Raw genomic sequence first — 23,003 nt, 5'->3', positions numbered from 1 at the left:
TGTTATTAAACAGCATAAGCGAATTTCTGAACACAAATGGGCCATTCGCAAAATCTACGACGGCCGCAGTTTGAGTATAAAAATCTTAGTACAATCAAAACGCATAACAGAACAAGTTAGGTTGATAAATTGTTTTGGATTTATAAATCATCGATTTTTTTATCTAGGGCAAGACAAAGTAGCCTCACTGCATCTGGTGGTAAGTAAAATACCACAGACAGTCGGCACAGTTATGAAAAAAAATATATGATATAATACGACACATAATAAAACAGAATACTTTTATTTTTATATTTTATTTCTTTGAATGACGAGACGAGCTTGCCGTTCGCCTGATGGAACGCGAAACGACCGCCCATAAACAGTAGAAATACCATCGAACACCTTGAATTACAAAGTATTGTTTGGTATCCCAATGCGTTGGCCATCCTAAGATATGAGGTGTTAAGTCTTGTTATGTCTAGTAGTTACACTGGTGTTATAAATATATTTTAAAACCATTAAGAGTGGCACTTATCGCTGTTTCTTGGATGAGGTCCGATTTTTTTATTGAAAAAATAATGAAGTAGGCACCAATACTCTTTAGTAACTAAACATAGCCGATTGAAATTCGAAAGGGTATAACAATAAAAGTCAAAATATATAAAACATTTTTATTATTAAAACCAAATGAGCACACATGCGTGTAAAAAAATACTTCCAAAAAGTAAATGCAAATTCTCTAAAAAATTACATTATGAAATTAAAAGGAATTACAATAAATATATGTACACGACTATGGCAAAAGGTAAGGTACGAAATATCTTTGGACTTTCCCTAATAAGTAAAAAATATATTTGCAACCGAAACATGTCTGTCAACAGATATAACGGGAAGAGTAAAAAAAACAATATTATAGCCTATTTTCAAATAAACTATAATGTCAAATAAACTTTATTCAGTTTTATTTTTTTATGGGCACGATAATGTGACCCCATTGTATCTGATGGTATATAGCGTAGGGTCCAATAGTATGTCGACCGGCGAGAGATGATTTCCCCTCGGCAGTCGACACAATTATGCCGGCTTGTTAGAACCGCATATACACAGAGTGATCCCGGAACGCGATGCTTATGGGGGCCATTATGGCGGGCTTTAATACCTTGTGTACGGTGGTCGTTGATATAAAATATATCCTACCACCAGGGATTAGTCCATTTTGCATTAAACAAAATTGAAGCATTACAAAACAGAAGATGCGCCATATTATAGCAGAAGAACGTTAGTCCAATAAAAAGTAATAGAAAATTTAAGATTTAAAGAAAAATAGTTAATTACAAAACTAAAGATGTGCCATATCATAGCAAAAAAGCTCAGGTTTTTTAAAAAAACGTAGTCTAGAAAAAAAGAACCAAAAATAGTTTTAAAAATTGAAAACACAACTTTAATCATTATTTCTATCGACAAGAATGTTTCAAATATTAAATATTCCATCCAAAATACGTCCAAAAATAAACAAAAAAAAAAATACAACTAACAAATTATTGCTCATACATTTACAAACATGCACTTAGATGTTTAAAACATTTTTTAATAAAGGTAATTTAACTCGTAATTCGAAACACGAAGGTATGTTATCACATACATACCGAAATTATACAAGTCAAATATATTGGAACTAAATTTCCTCCAAGATGAAGGTTTACGAGTGGTATTGAAAAAAAATTGTGTTTCGGTTCGTAGGACCAAAACATTCTGATTGGATATTTGAATGAATTTATACACCTCTTAAAAGGATTATTGCAAGACGTTATTATACGTCGTCAATTGTAATATTTGCAGGACGTTGTTATACATCGGTGAAAAATGGGTGCACCAATTGCACCTCTGCCTACCACTTCGGGGATAAGGCGTGATTAGTTTGTTATACATGGTCAATTTTAAGGGATATCTGAAAAACGTTGCTATGCGTCGTAGGGGCATAGACTAGTGACACGGCTGTAATGCAACATTGGAGGTAATCTTCACAAATATAAACTAGGGAGACTAAAACATAAGCGTAACGAGCGAGTTAACTGACCTGTGGAACTAGAGAGCCAAGTCTACGGACTACTATCATAAAAACTCTGGACACTATAAAACACGCGACAAGCTAGTCAAGGAGCTTTACACCCGTTTTTACGAACAATTATGAAGACGCACAGTGTGCCGAACACACTATCGGCTATTTTTTAGCCTTATTCAGCTTTATCTGACTACTAATTGAACTAAGGTCGTAACCAGGGGCGTAGCTATCGCCGTATCTATAATATAGAGCTCCCGAGCTTTACTGGTCCCCTTGTGCCATACCTACATTAAACTAAACGGGCGCTCAAATATTCACACGGCTCTGGAGGGCCCTAACAAATTTAATATAGGGCTCCTCTGTGGCAAGCTACGCCACTGGTCGTATATCAATATTAGCCAATCATAGCGTTCTCTTGCCTAGGCAGTGCGAAAGCTGTCATACCAAAAGCATAAAGAACTAAATTCATTATGATTGGGTTGTATTTAGCGTAACATCTGTGAATACGTGTCTTGGTATATTTAAATATTTTATAATAGAATGGTAGTGTGACAAAACCTTTTTGAAATGACTTTGTAAAAATGAGTAATATACATATTACTATATAATATATATACGGAAAACTATAGATATTAATACTTTGAAGTTACACAAGGTAGTTTGTCTTGTTTTTAAAGATAAATTGGAATAATGTGCCCAGAGTGTCCTAAGTCTATTATTTGACGTAATATTGAGGTATTTAGTGGATTATGTTCAAAACAAACTAGAAAATGCAATATCTTAATCTACAATAATGTTTTAAAGTACACAATTAACTCGTAAACGAATTTCATTTTTTTTATGTCCTAATATAAAAATTAAGACCTAGCTTAAAACTAACAACATTCGAGGCAATTATTTTAAATATAAAATACATTGGCACTTTATACATACAAAACATAATATGAAAGAATTTTGATTGGACCCAATTTCTTTTTAAATCACAAATTTATAACCTTATCTCATTTCGAACAATTAACCATATTAATAGTGGCAACTTAGTTCTGCTCTTAAATGCGATATCAGCTCAGAGGCTTTCGAATGACGTACACTATCTTAAAATTCTCACTATCTGATTAACAGATATCAACATCTCAAATGACATCTTAAGTCACAGTTTGGTTTATTGAAAAACGCTGAATCACCTACAAGCTTGCCATAATAACTTAAGCGTTGTTTATTAAATTATTCAATACTTAAGCAGTCTTACTTATAAAAATTTTGCAAAGGTATGTTTAGTTAAAACACAAATTTACTCGATCAGCTGTAAGTCGAAACCCACCATCTTCTCTTAATAAGGTTTAAACTAGGAAACCGGTGATGTTTATGACAGCTATATAAGCATTTCTTAACCACCTCTTGCTAAAATAAGTTTATAAGTAAGACTGTAATGTCTACTCAAGATCCTACTCAAGGTTGAGCTTGATATCAATATAGCTTTACGAAAAGTAAAAAACTGTATCATATTCTTTTTTTTATATAAACATATTTATGTCAATTCATAGCAACACAAACAGTATTTTTACTTCCATAATATGAAACTTGTATCAAATAGGTATAGTATCAAAAATAAATTGAAAACATTTGCATATAATGCAAGTTAAAAATATTCTAAATTTTATATTTACGAATTCACACCATAAGCTAATAATATTTCAAGTGTTATAAAAATAAACATTTATCGTATAAAATGGCAATTAGTACACTAATTTTGTGACAAATTAAAATCATAGGAATGCACAATAACTCACTTAACAAAGTCTTCACATACCTTAAACGTACTTGGAGCGTTTAAGTTTTTAACACAAGTAGATCACACTTTAAAAAATTCTTCCAAATAATCAGTCTTACCACGATTGAGTCTTTTTATTAAAAATGCACAAGCACACACAACACACTTGTTTTTAAGTCCCTTTAGAGGTAGGTCAACTATAGCTTGATTTGTCTAACCGGTTTCCTGGGCATTTGAGTACTGTTTTTCAGACAACCAAGCTATATACAGGGTAATTTGACATTGTGGTACTAAATGAAATCACATACTCATATTTTAAAAATTACCTATATTTTACAATAAGTTACTCGAACTGTAGATGTTAAATAAAATAGTGTAAGTTTCGAACAAAATAAATGTTAATAAACGGTAATTTTAATTTTTGGCGTCCTAAGCCACTATCGTTACTATAAGAGAATTCGTCTTAGCGGCAACATCAAACACTCCGAAGTACACCCACTCACACAACACCATATTCATACTAAATTATAAAATCATCAAGAAAAAACTAGGATTTCTGTGAAAATATTTGTTATTTATGTATTATTTTCGACACAATGTTAGTCGTGGGAAAGACGAATATGTGACCTCATTTATTAAAGCAATGTCAAAATGACCCTGTATAATATATTGGCAGTAATTAGCATTGGCAATATATTCACATGTTGCATTTATCATTTATATCTAGACGAAGTTGGACATTTTTACCCAAATTTTCTCCATAATCATCTGTGAATATTAAAGTCCTCCGTTATTCCTTTGCCATATTTTAAGTCTTGTCGAACAATAATTTCTCTCTATTTAGGTCTCATAATATCTTGCTTTGCTAGTCTAAATAGACATAGAAGTTTTCAGTGCCGCAGTATTTAGTGGCGAAGGCTTTCCCAGCGGGCGTGGGAGCGCTGAAGGCGAGATCCTGTGGGACTAACGCGGTCCCGTACAGGAACGATGCGCGTGCGCAGTCCAGCAAATGCGTCGCCACGCCACGCCGCCTGTGGTTCGCGTGACACCAGAGACGAGATACACCGCATCTGAAAGTACAAGACTTTATTTTTAAAGGCCCATAATTATTAAAAAAAATAGGAAACTAAGTTTTAGAAAAGGTTTGCCTTGGGATCACAAAAAAATCTTTCATAACAACATAAAATATTTAAAGAATTCCAAAAAGTAAAGTAATTGAAATCTATCAAGTGATTTTTTTATGTCCGAAATACACCGATTTTGTTAATGTATTAACATTATTATCATTAAGAAATATTTAAATTCTAAAACAGAATAAATGACACTTACTTGACAGGGTAGCTTTCTACACTGCAGCAGTCTGGATCACTCGATACGAGCTTATACGCACGTGTTTTTGGCTCCACAATTAAACATCCGACTATTTGCTTCTTATCAACGTAAAGGAAAGCCTGAAACAATACAATATAGCATCACAATTTTTAGGGGTAGGCAGAGGTGTAAGCCCATTTCAACAGATATGTTAAGTTTCATGTATAGGGGGTCTATAACATTTACCAGGCACAATACCAAACAATCATCATCGAATATGGGCCTCCCCTAAAAGTCACAGTCGCTCAGCGAGCTATGGAGAGAACTATGCTTAGTATTTCTCTACATGATCGAATCAGAAATGAGGAGATCGGTAGAAGAACAAGTCTCCAACATTCCACACAATATAAATTTATATTTATTATAGAAAGGCAAGTATAACTCTCAGAAAGATGTAGAAAGTTGTGTGTTTTTGTAGTTAAAACTATTTTGCCGCAAGACGTCAATACGTCCCTCACGTATATTCTTTTACATTGTAAATACTAGGTGTTGCTCATGGCTTCGGCCGCATGAATAGCCTTTCTTGTTACTAAAGTCCCTAAAACAAGACATCAACGCATCTATTTAAAAAAATCACTTTTTAAATAAATTACAGGGATAAGAAGTAGCTTATGTATTCATTGAAGACATGAATGTTCTTTTAATAAGTAAATCAATCTCAAAAACCCCGATTTTTTTTAGAAAATAATGATTTGCCAATGAAACTAAAGATATTTAGTAATTATTAACTAATGAGAAACAATCAACAATCAGGCAGCAATTTTTAGCATCAATGTTCAGCATCGCATGCAATCTATTGCTCATTGATTTACAATGTAGGACTTAATTATTGCTGGTTATTAATTGATGTTATGGGTCACTATATCTCTTATTAGTGCATTAAGGAAATTAGTCTAGGAGAAAAATTCTACATGTGTAAATTTGAAAGTAACTCCGTCTGTGAAGTTTTCATTGGGAAAACTGATTTTGATAAAATTTTGTATTGAGTAAGACAAGATTTATAAAATCAAATTCCACACGATCGAAGCTACAATGAAAAAGCCCTGTCATCCACGCGAATAGCAAAATCTGTATTCCCTATATTTTTAGACATTATTTTATTTACAAATATAATAATAACCGGTTACAGCGACTTCGGTTATAACAACTAACTGCCATTTCCAATAAACTATCAACCAATTCGCTTTTTCGATTTAGTTTGTTGTGCCTTCTGGTAGAACTAATCTGCCTTACTACACTCCCTTTCGAGGGTTATTAGATTTGAATATTATATCATAGGACTTTGATATATTTAATAGTAACATACAAGTGTGTAGAAAACAACGAAAATGATTGTTAACTATAAGAATAATAATATGTTTACTAGTTTTAGCATCGTATTATGGTGTTAACTGTGATTGATGTTATAATTTATTTAAATTAATAAATAATGTAATTAAATATTAAAAAGGGGCAAATCAGAACAAAGATTTTCTTGCTTACAAATGAGTTATTTTGTTTGGTTCATTGACATCTTTTATAAAAGGCGGCTGATAATAGTAAGATCCCGAGAAATACACGTAAGAAAAAGATTATCGTCTATAATGACTATCGGATAAAGCGTCTAGATTCGTTGGTCCTCTTCAATGTCGTTATAACGAGTTGGCACTGTATCTTTTGATTGATCAAACGAAATAGTTTTTATATGCGCGGACCAAGTTTATAGGTAATCAAAAGTTAATGCATGATTTGTGACATGATTAGATGCACATTTAGATATTTTTAGTAGTTAATAAAAAACATATAATTCATAATAATATCTTTAATGTCTAAATTTGGAGGCCAATTAGGGACTGCACAAAAACTTTAATCATTATAAACCTTTTTATTATGCACAAATGGTCTTTTATTTGCAACTCAAGCGTTTTTATCCAAGTTTTTGTCATTGTTATTGCAAATTTGCATATAAATTACTTTATTTATTGTTACTTTCGTAACGACTCGGCAGATGTTTGTTAGAGTAATAAATCTATTCTGTTACAGCATTATAGATTTATTGCCTATTATTTTGCAAAAATAGTTTATTTACTAACACGGAAAATAATAAATATGTTAATAAATCTTGCGTGTTTAATATTTTTTATATTTTATAAAAAAAAAACTAGTAAAGAAGGTACATGGATAGTCAAGGATTCTGAACTTGCTATAATTATTTTTGGAGTTTGATAATAACTTTTTTATTGTTATTTGTATCTGACGGTACTGGAGAATTGAAGGTCTAGAGTTCTTTATAGCGATTTTAATTTACTCATTTAATTCAGTTAACAATGGACCTATAACAAATTTGAAACCTACATGACAGCAATACAATTAATATATTATATATAATAGTTCATATTGCGACTGCCTTGGTGGCGTAGTCGTACTGCATGCCCGGTACGAGAGCGCTCTGAGGTCCTGGGTTCGAATCCCGAGGCGGACAAAGTGATATATGGGTTTTGCTGCTAAGTATCAGCCCGGAGTCTGGAATTTGAGCCCGATATGGCGATAGACTTGCCCCCTATCAATTCATGGGACAACACACTTGGCGAAAAGTGGGTGCCCTGGTTGCGCCGCCGCATAACCCTTCGCGGATAAATGCGTGATACTGTGTGTGTGTGTACTTCATAATATTATTTACCGCAGACAGCTTGTATATTACATAAAAGCCAAGTTCTCCCCATAGGGCCTCTGTTGTATTAAAGGTTAATACTAACCGTGTAAGCGTGCAAGTGGTCACCCCGCAGTTTGCCCTCGTAGCCCAGGTATGGGTGCACTACTCTGTCGAGAATAGAGTCGACTTTCCTCCAGCCGGGCTCGCCGCCGCGCACGCGCAGACACCGCGCGGTACCGAACCTTCCCACTACGCATTCTTCCTTCCAACCCTGGAATATAAACATGTATTTAATGTCATTCATTTTTACTGGGATTTCTTTGCAATTAGCCTAGATTTTAATACATTTAATTAGTTGTATTTTTCACCACAACATGGCGAGGTTTATAGGCTAAATGTGTCGGTCTATACTGAACAGATGTGAGGCAAGTTCTTATGCAGTGGACAACAGTGGTGAAGGGTCCATATAACCCGATTCCTGCCAGCTTTTCTTTATGCAGCATTTCTGTTGAATATAAATATCACTAGAACAATTTTCAGGCCGCATTTATACATATTAATAATTAAATGATTTCAGATTTCTCCTTCCGCCACAGGTGGACAAAGGTCAATCAATATAACATATAGCTTACGTTGAATCTGAGCACGTCAGTGGCGTCGTGGTGAACGAGATGATCGTGTTCGTCTTGTGGATCACCAATCTGGAAAACAATCGTATTTAAAGCATTTGCGACTGTAAAGTCAATATATTTTACATAGAAAGAAAGAAACAAAGAAGGATTTATTATTGGACAATGACAGTATAACATGTACAATAAATGGAAAAAAAAACCATAAATGTAAAAATACACAATGATACCCATTGTCAGCGATTAGTTGCAACACAGAGTTGATTTTAACCATTATTTTAAGGTCCTATAATAATCTTGACTAGTATTGCAAAAATTTAACTAAAAGATTCACGGTCCCTCCTTTATACAAAAAGTGAAAGTTTTAATTGTAATAGTTTTTAAATTAAGTGTTCGCACTCAAAGTCTGCAAGTTGTAAAAATATATACAAATACTTGTTGATGTATGTGACTGTTTGTTGTCCAAAGTTAAATACTATTTACATATTTTTCGGGTTTATTTAAAATCTTCATTGAAAGACTTAGAATCATGTGATATTTATAATAAAATTTGCACATCAAATATAAAATAGAACCTTGTAAAAGTAAGCCAGCGATATTTAATATGACATTAGTAAAATAAATAATGACCTGATAAATAGTACCGCATTCGGCACACTGCGTCGCGCCGAATTTCTTTTGTCCTGCGTCTATGACGTATTGGTCGTTTCCAGTCTTTATTATTTTCTTATTGGATTTTTCTGATGTTCCTGAATAAAAGAAAATGCATATATGGTTACAGAAAATTAAAAAAATGTTTAATAAAACTATGCAGGTGATAGATTAATAATAATTTTAGTCAATGTAACAAAATATAATACTTATAGAAACCACACAATGCTCTAAATATAAGGTTATGGATCCCTATTCCGTCTACTATGAATATTGCTATGAATGACGAGACGAGCTTGCCGTTCGCCTGATGGTAAGCGATACGACCGCCCATAAACAGTAGAAACACCATCCAACACCTTGAATTACAAAGTATTGTTTGGTATTCCACTGCGCTCGCCATCCTGAGACATGAGATGTTAACATGTTAACGTCTCAATATGTTCCATAGTTACACTGGCTACAAGATCCTTCAAACCGGAATACAACAGTGACTACACACTGATGCTTGGCGGCAGAAATAGTCATTACAGTGGTACCTACTAAGGCGGACTCTCGCATATGAGAGACCTATCACCAGCTTTCATTGGTGGTTTGGATAAATAGATTTTTCGGCGCTTTGGTCAAAGCTGTCATTTGATTAAATCGCTCGTTATTGCAAAGACGGATTTGCCTCCCTCGACGGAATAGAGCCTGCTGACCTACATTTTTTTTCACATTTATTACTTCTGAAGTTCGATATTCTTTTATGAATTATCTTACCTTTGCTAGTCGGAGTGCTGGCTCCTGAATTCGGTTTGCTAAATATCGGGAACAGTTTCTGCGGCTTGTCAGTTTTCGACGGCTCTTCGACTGCCTGGGTCACTTCTGGAAATATCAGAATTATATGCTAAATATAGCAATTACTTACAGCAATATATTGCGCAAGCAACTCCAGTTGCGTTTACACTTGCGACAATATTTTGAGTTACATAAACTTCTAAAAAAGCAGTGTGACATCTTTGTATTATAAAACGAAGTCTCCAAAAACCGTCTGTCTGTATGTAATCGATTTTCTCAAAATCTACGGAACGGATTTTTATGATTTTTTTTATGGAGATAGTTTAAGACCCTGGGAAGGTTATAGGCTACTTTCTATCCCGGCAAAATATATAGCGGGACTTTTACCCCGGAAAATCTTTCACGCGGGGAAAGCCGCGAGCAAAAGCTAGTATTTGATAAAGATAACCAGTAAAACTTAGAACATTCCAAGAAAGCACTTACTGCACTGGGAATAACGCTTTCTAACTCTATATTCTACCGACTCTAATACATCATCTGCTCATAGTCAAAAGGTCTGATCGCATGATAAAATAAAATTTATACACATGCGTATTGCCGCAGTTCTGCAAGCTTCAATTTTATTTTTTTATTCATTTGGGAACAATCAAATCAAATTAAGACTAAAAATAAATGAATAAAAATGGTTCTTACAGTTTCCAGTAATAAGTAATACATACGTAGAAGAGAGTAGACGGAAATTAATTAACAATATTACAAATAATATATTTGAAAAACAAAAAACAAACACTCTTCTAAATCATATACACTATCTTCTTATTGAGCTCAAGTGATAATTGGAGATTTTTTTGGATTTAGTGAATTTTTTTAACTCGATTGGGCCACTTACGAAACCTTAGCCGCCATTCAGCAGTTGATAAAACGAACATCACCACAAATTTCCTCATAACTACAAGCTTAACTAATTAAACTAATTTGCAATGTTCGTAGAAAATATAAACAGACACGGGTCAATTGTTTTAATGCCTTGAACCGCGTACACAATAGAGTTATTAAACATTTTCGCACCGGTATTGCAATACATCATTATAATTTATATTGTGTATACTGCGTTTCCTTGTAATAATAATCGTTCGATGTCAATTAATAATGGAAAGGTGATTGATGTTGTTATTAATAATATATAATTAGGGTTTATTTATTTAGATTGGTCTGCGCAGGCGCCGTTTATTAGACCGGTGTTGAAATATTATGATATTCTATGCCCCATCCGTTTTTTTGTTTATCTTATACATTAATTATATAAATTGTTACGGCCACTGGAACTCACCGCTGATAGCGCCTACGTGAATTTTGAAGATTCAACGATTGGAAAGTTCTTAAAAGATATCGATGTTTCCAGAATGTCATGGAAACTCGATAACGGACCTTAATTTACGAGAAAGTATCCGACCATTACGGGTCTTACGAGAATGTTCCCTGGACATCGATGGTACAGACGACCGGATATAAAAGGCGAAGCAAGACCACCACGAGTCGTCTATTCGATAAATATATTTAAATAAAATAGTCAACCACCCCATTCCAGACTCTTGAATGACACTTGCATAACAGAAGGTCAAATCGCCCGAATTGGGGCGGCGACCCGGAGATCTCAGCGCGGTAGTTAGTCCACAATACAGCTACGAACGGAGGCAGGCCATGTTTTCCAATGATTATAAATATACAATTTTACATACATTTATTCACATTAATAGCTAGGAGTGTAGTTACGCAAGGGAGTTATTGGAAGGGTGCGAAGTGCCGTTAAGTGATACGTAGCTTGTCCCCTTTGATATGCCAATTTATGGGTTTAATCCTTATAGTATTACATTGAAATTACGATGGTATATAAAAGGCATACATACCATTGGAATCAGCTGGGAACACTGTTTCAGTGGACTTTAGAACCGCCTCTGCGTCTATGTTGTTTGATTTCGCCATGTTTAATATCTGCTCGTCAAGCATTTTCAATTCGCGTTCAATTTCATCTAAATCAGGCAGTTCTTCTTGTCCTGGAAAGGCATATGTGTAGTTTAGATTGTGCGCGGGGTTGGTAAAACTGGATAATCTGATGGTGTTAAAGTTTATATTTATTGCATGTGATAAATGTATGGCTGTTTCTGCTAGAGTAACAAAATTTTACCCTGCAATAGTCGTATTGTAATACTAACACACTTAAACTAACATTATAATTATCTTGGCTTGAGATTTAAAACCAAATTCACCATCTCAGATTAGGACTTGATCAATTATATTTACCTTCAACAACATTCTCATCTACAAGTATATAGCCACCTTCAACAGGTTGAAACTGCCCAGCACTGGGAACTTCACCATGAGCTGCTGCATGACCTTCAGGCTCTACCATCACGACATCCTGGACTGTTACGTTCGATGCTGTCGTCTCATTAGACGTCAGTGTCACACTATGCGTGTTCGTCAGGGTGTTTGACACGCTCTGGGATATGTCGGTCACGCTCTGGGATATGTTAGTCACACTATGGGATATGCTTGTCATTTGTTTTTGAGCGCCTAGTTCTACAATAACGGCCTCGTCTTGCGGCAAGTCGGCTGTTACGGGCACAGCGGTAACGGGTTGGAATATCTGGTTAGTTTCCTCTATAACAGTGCTGTTGAAGCAGGGGATCTCTTCTCGCCTCGTATAAATAAGTTCGGACTCTGGTACTTCTTCCTCTGTCCATTGACTTAGTAATGCGTCTATTGTTTGCTTTTCTCTTTGGAACGGATCTGCTTTTTCTGTAAATAATTATAAGATTAGGAGAGAAAATTCTTGCTTATGTTATAGATTTGATTTTTTTTTTAATTTTAGCTTATTTGATAGAAATAAATGCTGTAAACGCTGAATGAATTTGTATTGGAATACAGATAGTGTCTTGAATTTATATGAAGGCTACTTCATTTAGCCCAGATAAGCACTAAGGTTTTATTGCAAGATTTTTTTTACACGAGCGGTACCGCGGTCAAAACCTAGTATTTTATGTATTCACATACAATGAATATACGATGTGTTTACATACTGATTTTACCATGTATAAAAAGTTAGAATAACAATAAAATTAAGATATAATCTTCATTATTCACATGCATTTGTTTTCCCAGGTCTTACAAAAACATGTAAATTAATAAATATTGCTTGACTAATTAATGTAGTATTATGCTTATGAGAGATAAACACAGGATATTCGGCCATCGTAACAAATAGCGAGACTCTACTCTTTGCCGGCCACACAAACCTACATAAACACAACACTACAGCGACACTTCATCACTGGTTCCACAATTAAACACAAGACAAAAAATCTGAATATTTATTCTACATGTTTTTAAATATGCATTAGTTTTAATTACCAAAAATAAAAAATATGCATTATCTGCTGCCGTCACTATACTATTATATAAAGCTGAAGAGTTTGTTTGTTTGTTTGTTTGTTTGTTTGAACGCGCTAATCTCAGGAACTACCGGTCCAAACTGAAAAATTCTTTTTGCGTTGGATAGCCCTTTGTTCGTGGAGTGCTATAGGCTATATATCATCACGCTATACCTAATAGGAGCGGGGCAGTAATGGCTAATCTCAGGAACTACCGGTCCAAACTGAAAAATTCTTTTTGCGTTGGATAGCCCTTTATTCGTGGAGTGCTATAGGCTATATATCATCACGCTATATTCAATAGGAGCGGAGCAGTAATGGCTAATCTCAGAAACTACCGATTCGAACTGAAAAAATATTTTTGTGTTGAATAGTCCTTTGTTTGTGGAGTGCTCAAAGTTATATATCATCACGCTATGACCAATAGGAGCGGAGCAGTAATGGCTAATCTCGGAAACTACCGGTTTCAACTGAAAAATTCGTTTTGTGTTGGATAGCCCTTTATTTGTGTACCGCTATAAGCTATATATCATCTCGCTATGACCAATAGGAGCGGAGCAGTAATGGCTAATCTCAGGAACTACCGGTTTGAACTGAAAAAAATCTTTTTGTGTTGGATAGCCCTTTGTTCCTGGAGTGCTATAGGCTATATATCATCATGCTATAACCAATAGGAGCGGAGCAGTAATGAAACATGTTGCAAAAACGGGGAAAATTATGAGTTTTGAGAGCTTCCGTTGCCTGCGCTGCGTAAACGGTTAAAGTTATGCAACAATGATGTATGACGGGATTGTTTCACATAAAATGTTCTAAATAATATAACAAAGTCCCCCGCTGCATCTGTCTGCCTTAACGTGTTAAACTCAAAAACTACCTAACGTATTAAGATGAAATTTGGTATGGAGACAGTTTGAGACCCTGGGAAGAACATAGGCTCCCGGGAAACTACTATTTTTATAACGGACAACTTTAGCCTGAAAAACTTTATAACGCGGGCGGAGCCGCGAGCAAAAGCTAGTTATTTTATAAAAGAAAACATTAAATTATCCCTAAAGGTAATATTTGGTCAAAAGTTAATTAATCCGTAAATCTGGTTTTCTAGCGTCCATGAGACAATTCATACGACTTGATAGTTTTTACTATATATTTTGGAATTTATTTTATAATAGTCTCTTACAGACTCTTTTCTTTGGTGGTTATGTATACTAAGTATTCATTAATAATAATAATGTATGTATACTTGCTGTATTATATACTTGCTCACTGCTGAGCACGGGCTTCCTCTACTACTGAGAGGGATTAGGCCTTAGTCCACCACGCTGGCCTAGTGTGGATTGGTAGACTTCACACAAGTTCGAAATTCCTATAGAGAACTTCTCAGATGTGCAGGTTTCCTCACGATGTTTTCCTTCACGGTTAAAGCGAACGATAAATTCACAAAGAATACATACATGATTTTTTTTAGAAAAGTCAGAGGTGTGTGCCCTTGGGATTTGAATCTGCGGACATTCGTCTCGGCAGTCCGTTCCACACCCAACTAGGCTATCGCCGCTTCAAATATTCATTGATAAGCATCAATCTGACCTATGATCTACGTATTTGTTACTAAGTGTTGTGTTAGCTTTATGAAGGGTTCATGAAAATTTTAACATGTCATTGTTGTGTCATTTACATATAAATAAAAATTGTAACTGCACATTTATGATGCTGTATCTCTTCTTTATACCCAATTTTTTTTGGTAATTAAAATCAATATGTATATAAAAAGATTTTACTTTGGTTTAATGAGACGGTTTTGCATTTGTAATATACGTCAATGCATTTATAATATTTTTATTATTAACTAACTACGCATTTAGTGTCACAATATTGATAATATATCATGTAAATAATTTATTACCACCATAATAATAAATCAATACTTTAACCACCTTAACCTTTCCCAACCATTACTTCGTGAAATATTGTATGCAACAAAATATTATATTCTATTATTATTGTAGTCTATGCAATACTTTTAAAAGCTTTTCGCAGCAGTTGAGAGGCTACTTTTTCCGCATATAGCCCGTTGAAGTTTCCTAAAGGTCTAGCCAAACCAACTCATTCCAGAAGCCCAATATTTTCCCGGTTCCTCCACATACTTCTTGGAGTGACTCTGGTGTACCAAGTACTTCAGCATATTACAGAAAGGATTTGACTTCTAGCTAACAACAGACTACTTGAAGTCAACTCCTTTAAGAGCATCAAACTCCGGACAAAGTGTAAAAACAAAACCACATAGAATGTTACCTGACCTGCAATTCCATTCCAAAACCTCAGCAATTCACATTATTGTATTTCCACTAGACATAAGAGGAAACTGAATATTATCTATCTTGTATATCTGAATAATTTGTATGTACCCAGTCTACATATATCTAGTGAACTGTGTACTACTGACATATGACCCTAATTATAAATTAAAAACACTTACCATTCAATTCTTGTGACGAATTTTGACTGAGCATCGACGCATCGTTCATACTAACTGAGCTTTTATTTAATGTAACACTGGAATTGAAAGATCCGTTAACATGTTTACTGACTTTCTTCTTGTGATGCTTGGGCTTTCGTATTCTGTGCTTCACACCCAAGTTAATTTGACCAGGCTTGCGTTTCTGCTTGTTTGAATGTGTGTGAGTTAGAGGGCGGCGAGGGTGCGTCGCGCTTGCTTCGATGGCGTGCGATATCTTTGCTGCAACAGTCGTGTTCAGCTCAGGATTGCTTTTACCATAGAATGACTTCGCTGATAATATTTCTTTAAGCCTGTCGCTGTTGAAAAGCGATAGCCTCGCTTTTGGAACGTCAAGGCGCGGCAGTTTGCAGGTAGGCCCCTCGCTCATACTGTCATTTCGAAGCCTTTTGTGACTTTTCTCGCTTTCGCAAGCTGATTCAGGACTCTCTGCTATCTCCACTACCGATCTTCTATTATGGATTTTTGGAGGCGACCCCACCACCTCAGTGGTGCTGTTCGGGGTCTTCATCATTTGCGTTGGTGACATCATAGTACTCATATCCATTTTTGTTAAACAAACAACAGCCGATTTCATTGGTGTCATGTTTTTCTTCTGTTCCATTAATACTCCTTTGAAGCTCTGGAATTTGGGCGTCAGTTTCTGCTTTCTGTTAGACCTTCGAATGGATTTCGTTGGAGTATTTTCTTTAGAATCTGAGCCAGAATCCGTGTCAAAGTTAAGGTCTTTTAGGGAGCTGCTGCAGCTTTCTGTATCTGCTATGAGACTTGCGAGACTCTTTCGAGCTCGACTTGAAGTGGACGAAGTTGTGTGAACACTTGTGCAGGAGTGCGTGGATGATGGTGTTCCAGGGTGGTTTTGGAGATGCGGCGTCGCCGGGGTCGAAAGTGACCCGGAACATTTCGAATCCACGCATCTCGTCTGATATTTCTTCAACGTAAAGGGAGATTTGATGAAGTTCTTTAGATCATTGTTTTCCTTGAGCAATTTTCGTGCTTGACTTCTTGTTTCGCCTGAAAAATATGTTAGGTTTAAATCATTGTCTTGCAGTTTATGCTTTTGTTTAATAAACGTACAATAAAAACATAGTCACAGATATTTTGTTGAACAGATGGAAAGAGTCAATACTTGTCAATGACAGAAATAGAATGATGCTATGTTATTAACAAATTATCATGCTAAATATGTCCAATTTTAGGAATAATTCCTACTTGACATTGATTTCTCAATAAATTGTGATACTGTATGATTTTATTGCATAATATGCTAATTTGTCTAATATGCAGTTGTTTAGCATTTTCATACAAGGAGCAATAAATTAACATTGTATCTTCATTTGTCTGCACTAAAATTATTGCTTAGTGTGGTTTTTTAACACTACGAAAAATGACATTTTACATTTATATTTGCAGGGTTTCTCTATCAGAATCCCAATGGGACCTGATGCATTTGAGGTGTATTGATTTCAATATACTGCACACACTTACAGCACTCAAAACACTGAAATGAATAGCATTATAGTTGAGTATGACTTAACTGCACTATATCAATGGAATGTAATATTGGTGACTACAATAACTTGGTTTGATAAACAACTTACAATTATTCTATTAACCTAGTGTTTTCGTATACTTATGATAGAATAACCCTATTATATTTAAGTTAATTACAGACTGACTAAACATGTTACATATTACATGTTGACAGACTATGGATATTGGATTGCTACTTTGCTCATTTCCGCAATTTTCTTTGTGTGTCAGTAAAACAACTATCAAAAGGGCAACAATTGTAAGTTGTTATTGTTGTGAGCTTATAAAGATCACTATACCTTCATAAACTAGTTCCGGTATGCTTATCATCCTCCTACAAACATAATGTAAAATAGATTGCTAAATAATGCAACATCCTTAGGTTGCTTTAAATTGAAAAATATTGAGAGAATTATCCCACAAATTAAAAACTAGTAAAGTTTATGAGATTCATTAATTTTAACAATTATTTTTATAACCATACTACAAAGCTCTATATGTAGTATCTTTATTATTTATATAAATTAAAATAAAATATTTTAGCAAGATTATAAAAAAAAAACATGCAGTTTGTAAACATATTTTTTTTAGCTACATTGGAAAAGATAAAACAAAAGGTTACTTAAGAAAATATAATAAAACTGCTTTTTCTGCCCCTAACTTAAACAATGAATCATAAAAACCATTATTAATGGTAATAAATTCTGGAAATATGTTGTGAAACATGTAACAAGATAGTTTATATTACTTAGTATGAAGGTTGAAGTTCGGAAAAGAATTATCAATTTACCTCAAATAAAACCGTAGAAGCGACTAATTTAAAATTTAATTAAGCATCTTAATTTATATTTATTGCACACTATAGCTAATGGAAGCTATAGCATTGTATTGTGAAGTGTAAGGCTGTGTGAAAATATTCATGGATAACTGTTGTTAAGTCTTAGTTTTTCTAATGTTACTAGATGTAAAGTTGAGCATATGGTTTTCTTTAGTCAATATAGGGAATTTTGAGTCTTTTAAGGTAGACACATGAAGAATAGAATATAAATAAATTTTTAATTGCCTTAGTATGCAAATGAGCAAGTGGCCCATCTGATGCAAGTGGCATTCGCCACCCATGGACTGTAGCAATGCCATGAAAATTTGTACTCATGTAACATTAGATGCCCAAATAAGTCTTGTAGACTGACATAATAGCTTTATGGCTTATATACTAAAATTCAAAGATTAAAATATTTTTGGAAGTTTTACGATCCTTTTAGTATCATGTTGAAGGTTTACTCTATTTAGTAGTAGCTCTGTGTAAAGTACAAATAGCAATCTTTAACTCAAACTTACATCAAAGCTATGCATAAATAAATCATGCCTCTGTCTCATAGGGGTATGCTGAGAACATAGATTGTCTCTGTTTAATTCTGGCACACATTTATTTGAGCATATTCTACCTTTATCAATCTTTTCATACATTTTTACAGGTTCATAGCTCTTCTGAAGTTATATTTATGAACAAAGCCATCTTAACTGTGCAGTTTGAGTAACTCTCTCCATGATATAACTTGTGTGTGACTAAAACTACTGAGTAGATACTAACACATAATTCCAATTTAGACAAAGTTCATTATATTTTGTTGCTAAATTAACTTCAACCAAAATAAATGAATAAACAACTTTTTGTGTCTGTTCGGAGTTTATGCCAATGCAAAAAGAATTAGAACAGGTGTCAATATTGTTTATGGACCATGTAAGATGTTGGAGATGCAAAACACTAACTTGAAATGTTGTCAAGTACTACACTAAAAATACAAGGAACAGTCAGTAGAAATACTAGTCAATCAATTTAAAAGTAGTTCATATTGTAACTTTAATATGTTCAAATAATAATTTTTAATGCTTCACTTGTTTCGCGTATTTGTAACTTTGTAATGGTACAAAGATTTCTTGATAATGCATTTTGTTGGTTTGTTAGGAATATTGTTTGTCAACTACAAATAGAAGGAAATGTATTATAGACTATGTGCTTAATAAGTTAGTGGCATATTATTAAGTTATAAATTGAATTTCAGTTACACAGTTTGAGCCAATTAAGCTCTGTTTCATTATTTAATGAGGTCACAATATCACAAATTTTATACAAAGACTGTGAGAGATAACCTTGATTTTTTTCATTATGACATCCGACGTACTACAGTTGAATTACATATTAAGTATGTACTATACATCTAATCTGTTTTGCTTTTTATCTTTAATAACATGCACATAAATATTTATACTAACGCCAAACGCTACGTTCCGGTGTCTTGGGCACGCTCGGGTCATTTTCTTCTCCAGAACTGGAATCCAGGGTGCTGATGATGCCCAGGTCGCAGTCCTCGCTGTCGCTCTCACTATCAACGACAGGAAGCCTCCGGTGTTTCGTCAAAGACTCCCGCGAAGTCTCCAACTCGGCTTGAAATAACCCCTTTTTTCTTTCAGACATTTTTGGCGTGTGTGTATGCGGAAGGCGCGAAGATCGTCGCGGTGTAGACGCAGCCATATTTGCAACACTCATTCTTACTCAATTGGATTAAATCATAAAAACCACACAAGTCAATTAGCGCGGCAGAATCATTTGTGCCTCACAATGTTCTATTTCACAATTCATGGCCCCTTGATGCAAAAGTACGGCGAAGACATTTTGTTTAAAATACTTGAAGATTCCGTTTTACAATATTTTATTAGTTTAAAGGTTAAAACTGGTAGTATCACTTCCCAAAAACGTGTAAATGAATGCTTTCTGGAAACGTTGGGGAGCAACCATTGTTGTTTGGCGCGTAAACATCTGTCAGGCTGTTGTTATTTTTATTGCCAGACAAAAAAAAATTACACTCTTTTTTATGAATACTAAAATTATAACTACATTTTAATAAAGATATTTTCATTCATATTATAAAAACATATAACATCGGGGGATAAACTCGGTGATCAATATAAATGAATGGATAAATTGATTTTCATTACATAATATTATAATATTGCAATATTATAAAATACTAAATGGCGCGAATTTTTAAAAAATAGAATTCTTACTTCACAGTAAATATTGAATTGGTACTGGGTACATGCTTAACTGTAAGTTAACTTATCAAAGAGGAATTCTCAACCACGAATATAAATTGTATAATATTATTTATTCTGTTTCAAAGTAGGAAAGGCGAAATGTTAGTTGCTCGTTAATGTTTTTTTTTTCGTTGCGCCATAATGTTCTCGGTAGACCGATAATATATTATACGAGCTTTTTCTCGCGGCTTCGTCCGCGTGAAACAGTTTTCAAAACTAACGATATATTTTTTCCTGAGATAGAAAGAGCCTGTGTCCTTCCCAGAGTCTTGAACCATCTCCATACCAAATTTCATCGAAATCCATTGGGTAGTTTTAAGTTTTTGAGTTCGTCACGTTCAGGCAGGCAGACTGATGCATGGGTAGACTTCCTTTTATAATATTTCTATAATTTTTTTTTAAGGGGATCAAATCCGCCTTACATGATTGTTGCGTAAAGTTAACCTAAATTTTGAAGCTCTCAAAATAAATATCTTTTCGCCATTTTAACAATATTATTCATTGTTGCTCCGCACCTATTGGTCATAATATATAATAGTATAGATAGTACATACCTAATATACTTAGCTATTTTAGTCAGTCATTAGTTATGAAGCACTCAATAGATACAGAACACTTAATGTGCACAATCAATATAAGTACTTACTTAATTAAATCCTAGAATCTATAATACTTATGCATTAAGTATATGTAAATGACGCTTTAAAAAACCAACCCGGATCACCGTAGGTATCTGCCGTATTTTTTTCCAATGTAAAAACTAGGAATGCACAAGTTTTCCGTTTAGAGCGGCTCGGTGGCGGGAAATGCCTACAATAGCAATAGAGCGTTGCCACATGGCTGTAACTTTATTCATTTCTTGTTATGAGCAGTATTGCTGCAAAAAGTTTAAACTACGTCCTAGAACGTACAGTTAGTGAGCTAAACTATTTTACAATTTGTTTGCACCTGTAGAAGTTTATGTTTTATAATTCTAGAATGACATTAGGACTGGAATCTAAAGATAGTCAGGCTTTTAAGCAGTTCGAAATCAATGCTCAATAAAAGATATCTTCGTAATTCTTGGAATTACCATAAGGATAAATAAATGAACTTTTGGTTTAGAAATGACCTCTTATTTTCACGCAGTTCATAAATTGTCAAGATTTAATACTTATTACGAAATACTTAATTAATAAGTAATAAATAATATTTTATTGATAGGTATATAGATTAATCAAAGTGAAATTGCCCAAAGGTTGTTGAAATGACAAATAAGTTTTTATTACTTCTTAGCATTATGCTTTGTAAGAGCCTTATAAGTAGGCACCTGTCTTACCATAAGATATATTTTTTATATAAATAAGTACTAACTTACTTATAGATCAATTTTCTATACAATAAGATTTAGCAATTTAGTACATATTCTAAAACTTGCGTCTGGTTGCCTACAACGTATTTCAATGTAGACAGTACATAGAGTACCCCAGTGCAGTGAAGTTTACTCGAAGCGTGACGGAGTGGGCCATTACCACGGGTCATGCATCTCCGAAATATACATAAAGCTTTGTGTGCAGCGTTTTGTTATGGATATATCGAAAAAAAATATAAATCTAGTTGGGGCCGTGGTTTTTTAAAGTACCTATATCAGATTTGCATTATGCATAGTATTTTAAATAACAACGTGCGTTTGCTTATGTCAGTCGCAGGTCGAGATATTTTTAAATGGTTCGAATAATAGATTATTAAAATCAGTTTACAAGTTTACTGTAGTTTTTCGACAATAGAAAATAATTTACTGTAGGAAATTTATTGCTTATGATATTTTCGTAATTGTGGCAATTTTTTAACAACAATTATGTCGTATCTCTATTTATAACTATAAACAATTAAATATTAAATAGTTCTTTAGATTTACATAAGACACTATTAAAGTGCTGATTAAATACAATATATACTGATAAATAAAATATAAGTTTAATAATGTAGTACTTTTATAATATATCTATCATAGAGAATGTAGTAAAAAACTTAGGCGTTTATTTTAGTTTTTAGATCGGCATGCAACAATACCAGCTTTAGATCCTAATGTGACTGATTGCTGTAAAAACTAGCTATTTTTACACGGTTCAATAGCGTGTATTAATGGCCGTATAATATTTGGGGTTCCGTATAGAAAGAATTAACGTTGAAGGAAAACATCGTGAGGAAACCTGCACATCTGAGAAGTTCTCTATAGGAATTTCGAAGGTGTGTGAAGTCTACCAATCCGCACTAGGCCAGCGTGGTGGACTACGGCCTAATCCCTCTCAGTAGTAGAGGAGGTCCGTGCTCAGCAGTGGGCAAGTATATAATACAGGGCTGATATTATTATAGAAAGAATTGGAATATCTAGTTAATTCCTATTTAAATGTCTGTAGTTATATAAACAACTTAATTGGAATAATAATTAAATATTCTCCTGTACCTTGACTTATCATAAACGCAACTATGTTAGCCTACGTGATGAATAAAGCATTTTATTTTATTTTTATTATGTCACCTTAGTGTAGAATAAACTACTTTAGTGGCAGC

At 34.1% G+C, this 23,003-nt stretch overlaps 1 protein-coding gene across 1 annotated transcript; it reads right to left on the bottom strand.

Moving 5' to 3' along the window:
• Positions 1-1,397: 1,397 nt before the first annotated feature.
• Positions 1,398-20,175, bottom strand: LOC115443004 (N-acetyltransferase ESCO1). The gene is made up of 10 exons (XM_030168272.2): positions 19,629-20,175; positions 15,783-16,835; positions 12,180-12,677; positions 11,786-11,932; positions 9,861-9,965; positions 9,078-9,196; positions 8,451-8,519; positions 7,922-8,089; positions 5,145-5,266; positions 1,398-4,885 (listed from the first exon to the last, which is right to left on the bottom strand). The coding sequence occupies exons 1-10, from the start codon at positions 19,900-19,902 to the stop codon at positions 4,681-4,683; spliced, it is 2,760 nt and encodes a 919-aa protein (XP_030024132.2). The 5' UTR covers positions 19,903-20,175; the 3' UTR covers positions 1,398-4,680.
• Between the last annotated feature and the right edge of the window lie 2,828 nt (positions 20,176-23,003).

This window comes from Manduca sexta, chromosome 4 (assembly GCF_014839805.1).
Source record: "Manduca sexta isolate Smith_Timp_Sample1 chromosome 4, JHU_Msex_v1.0, whole genome shotgun sequence".
NCBI lineage: Eukaryota > Metazoa > Arthropoda > Insecta > Lepidoptera > Sphingidae > Manduca > Manduca sexta.
The sequence above is the reverse complement of the archived record's forward strand: the minus strand, read 5'-3'. Positions and strand labels throughout refer to the sequence as shown.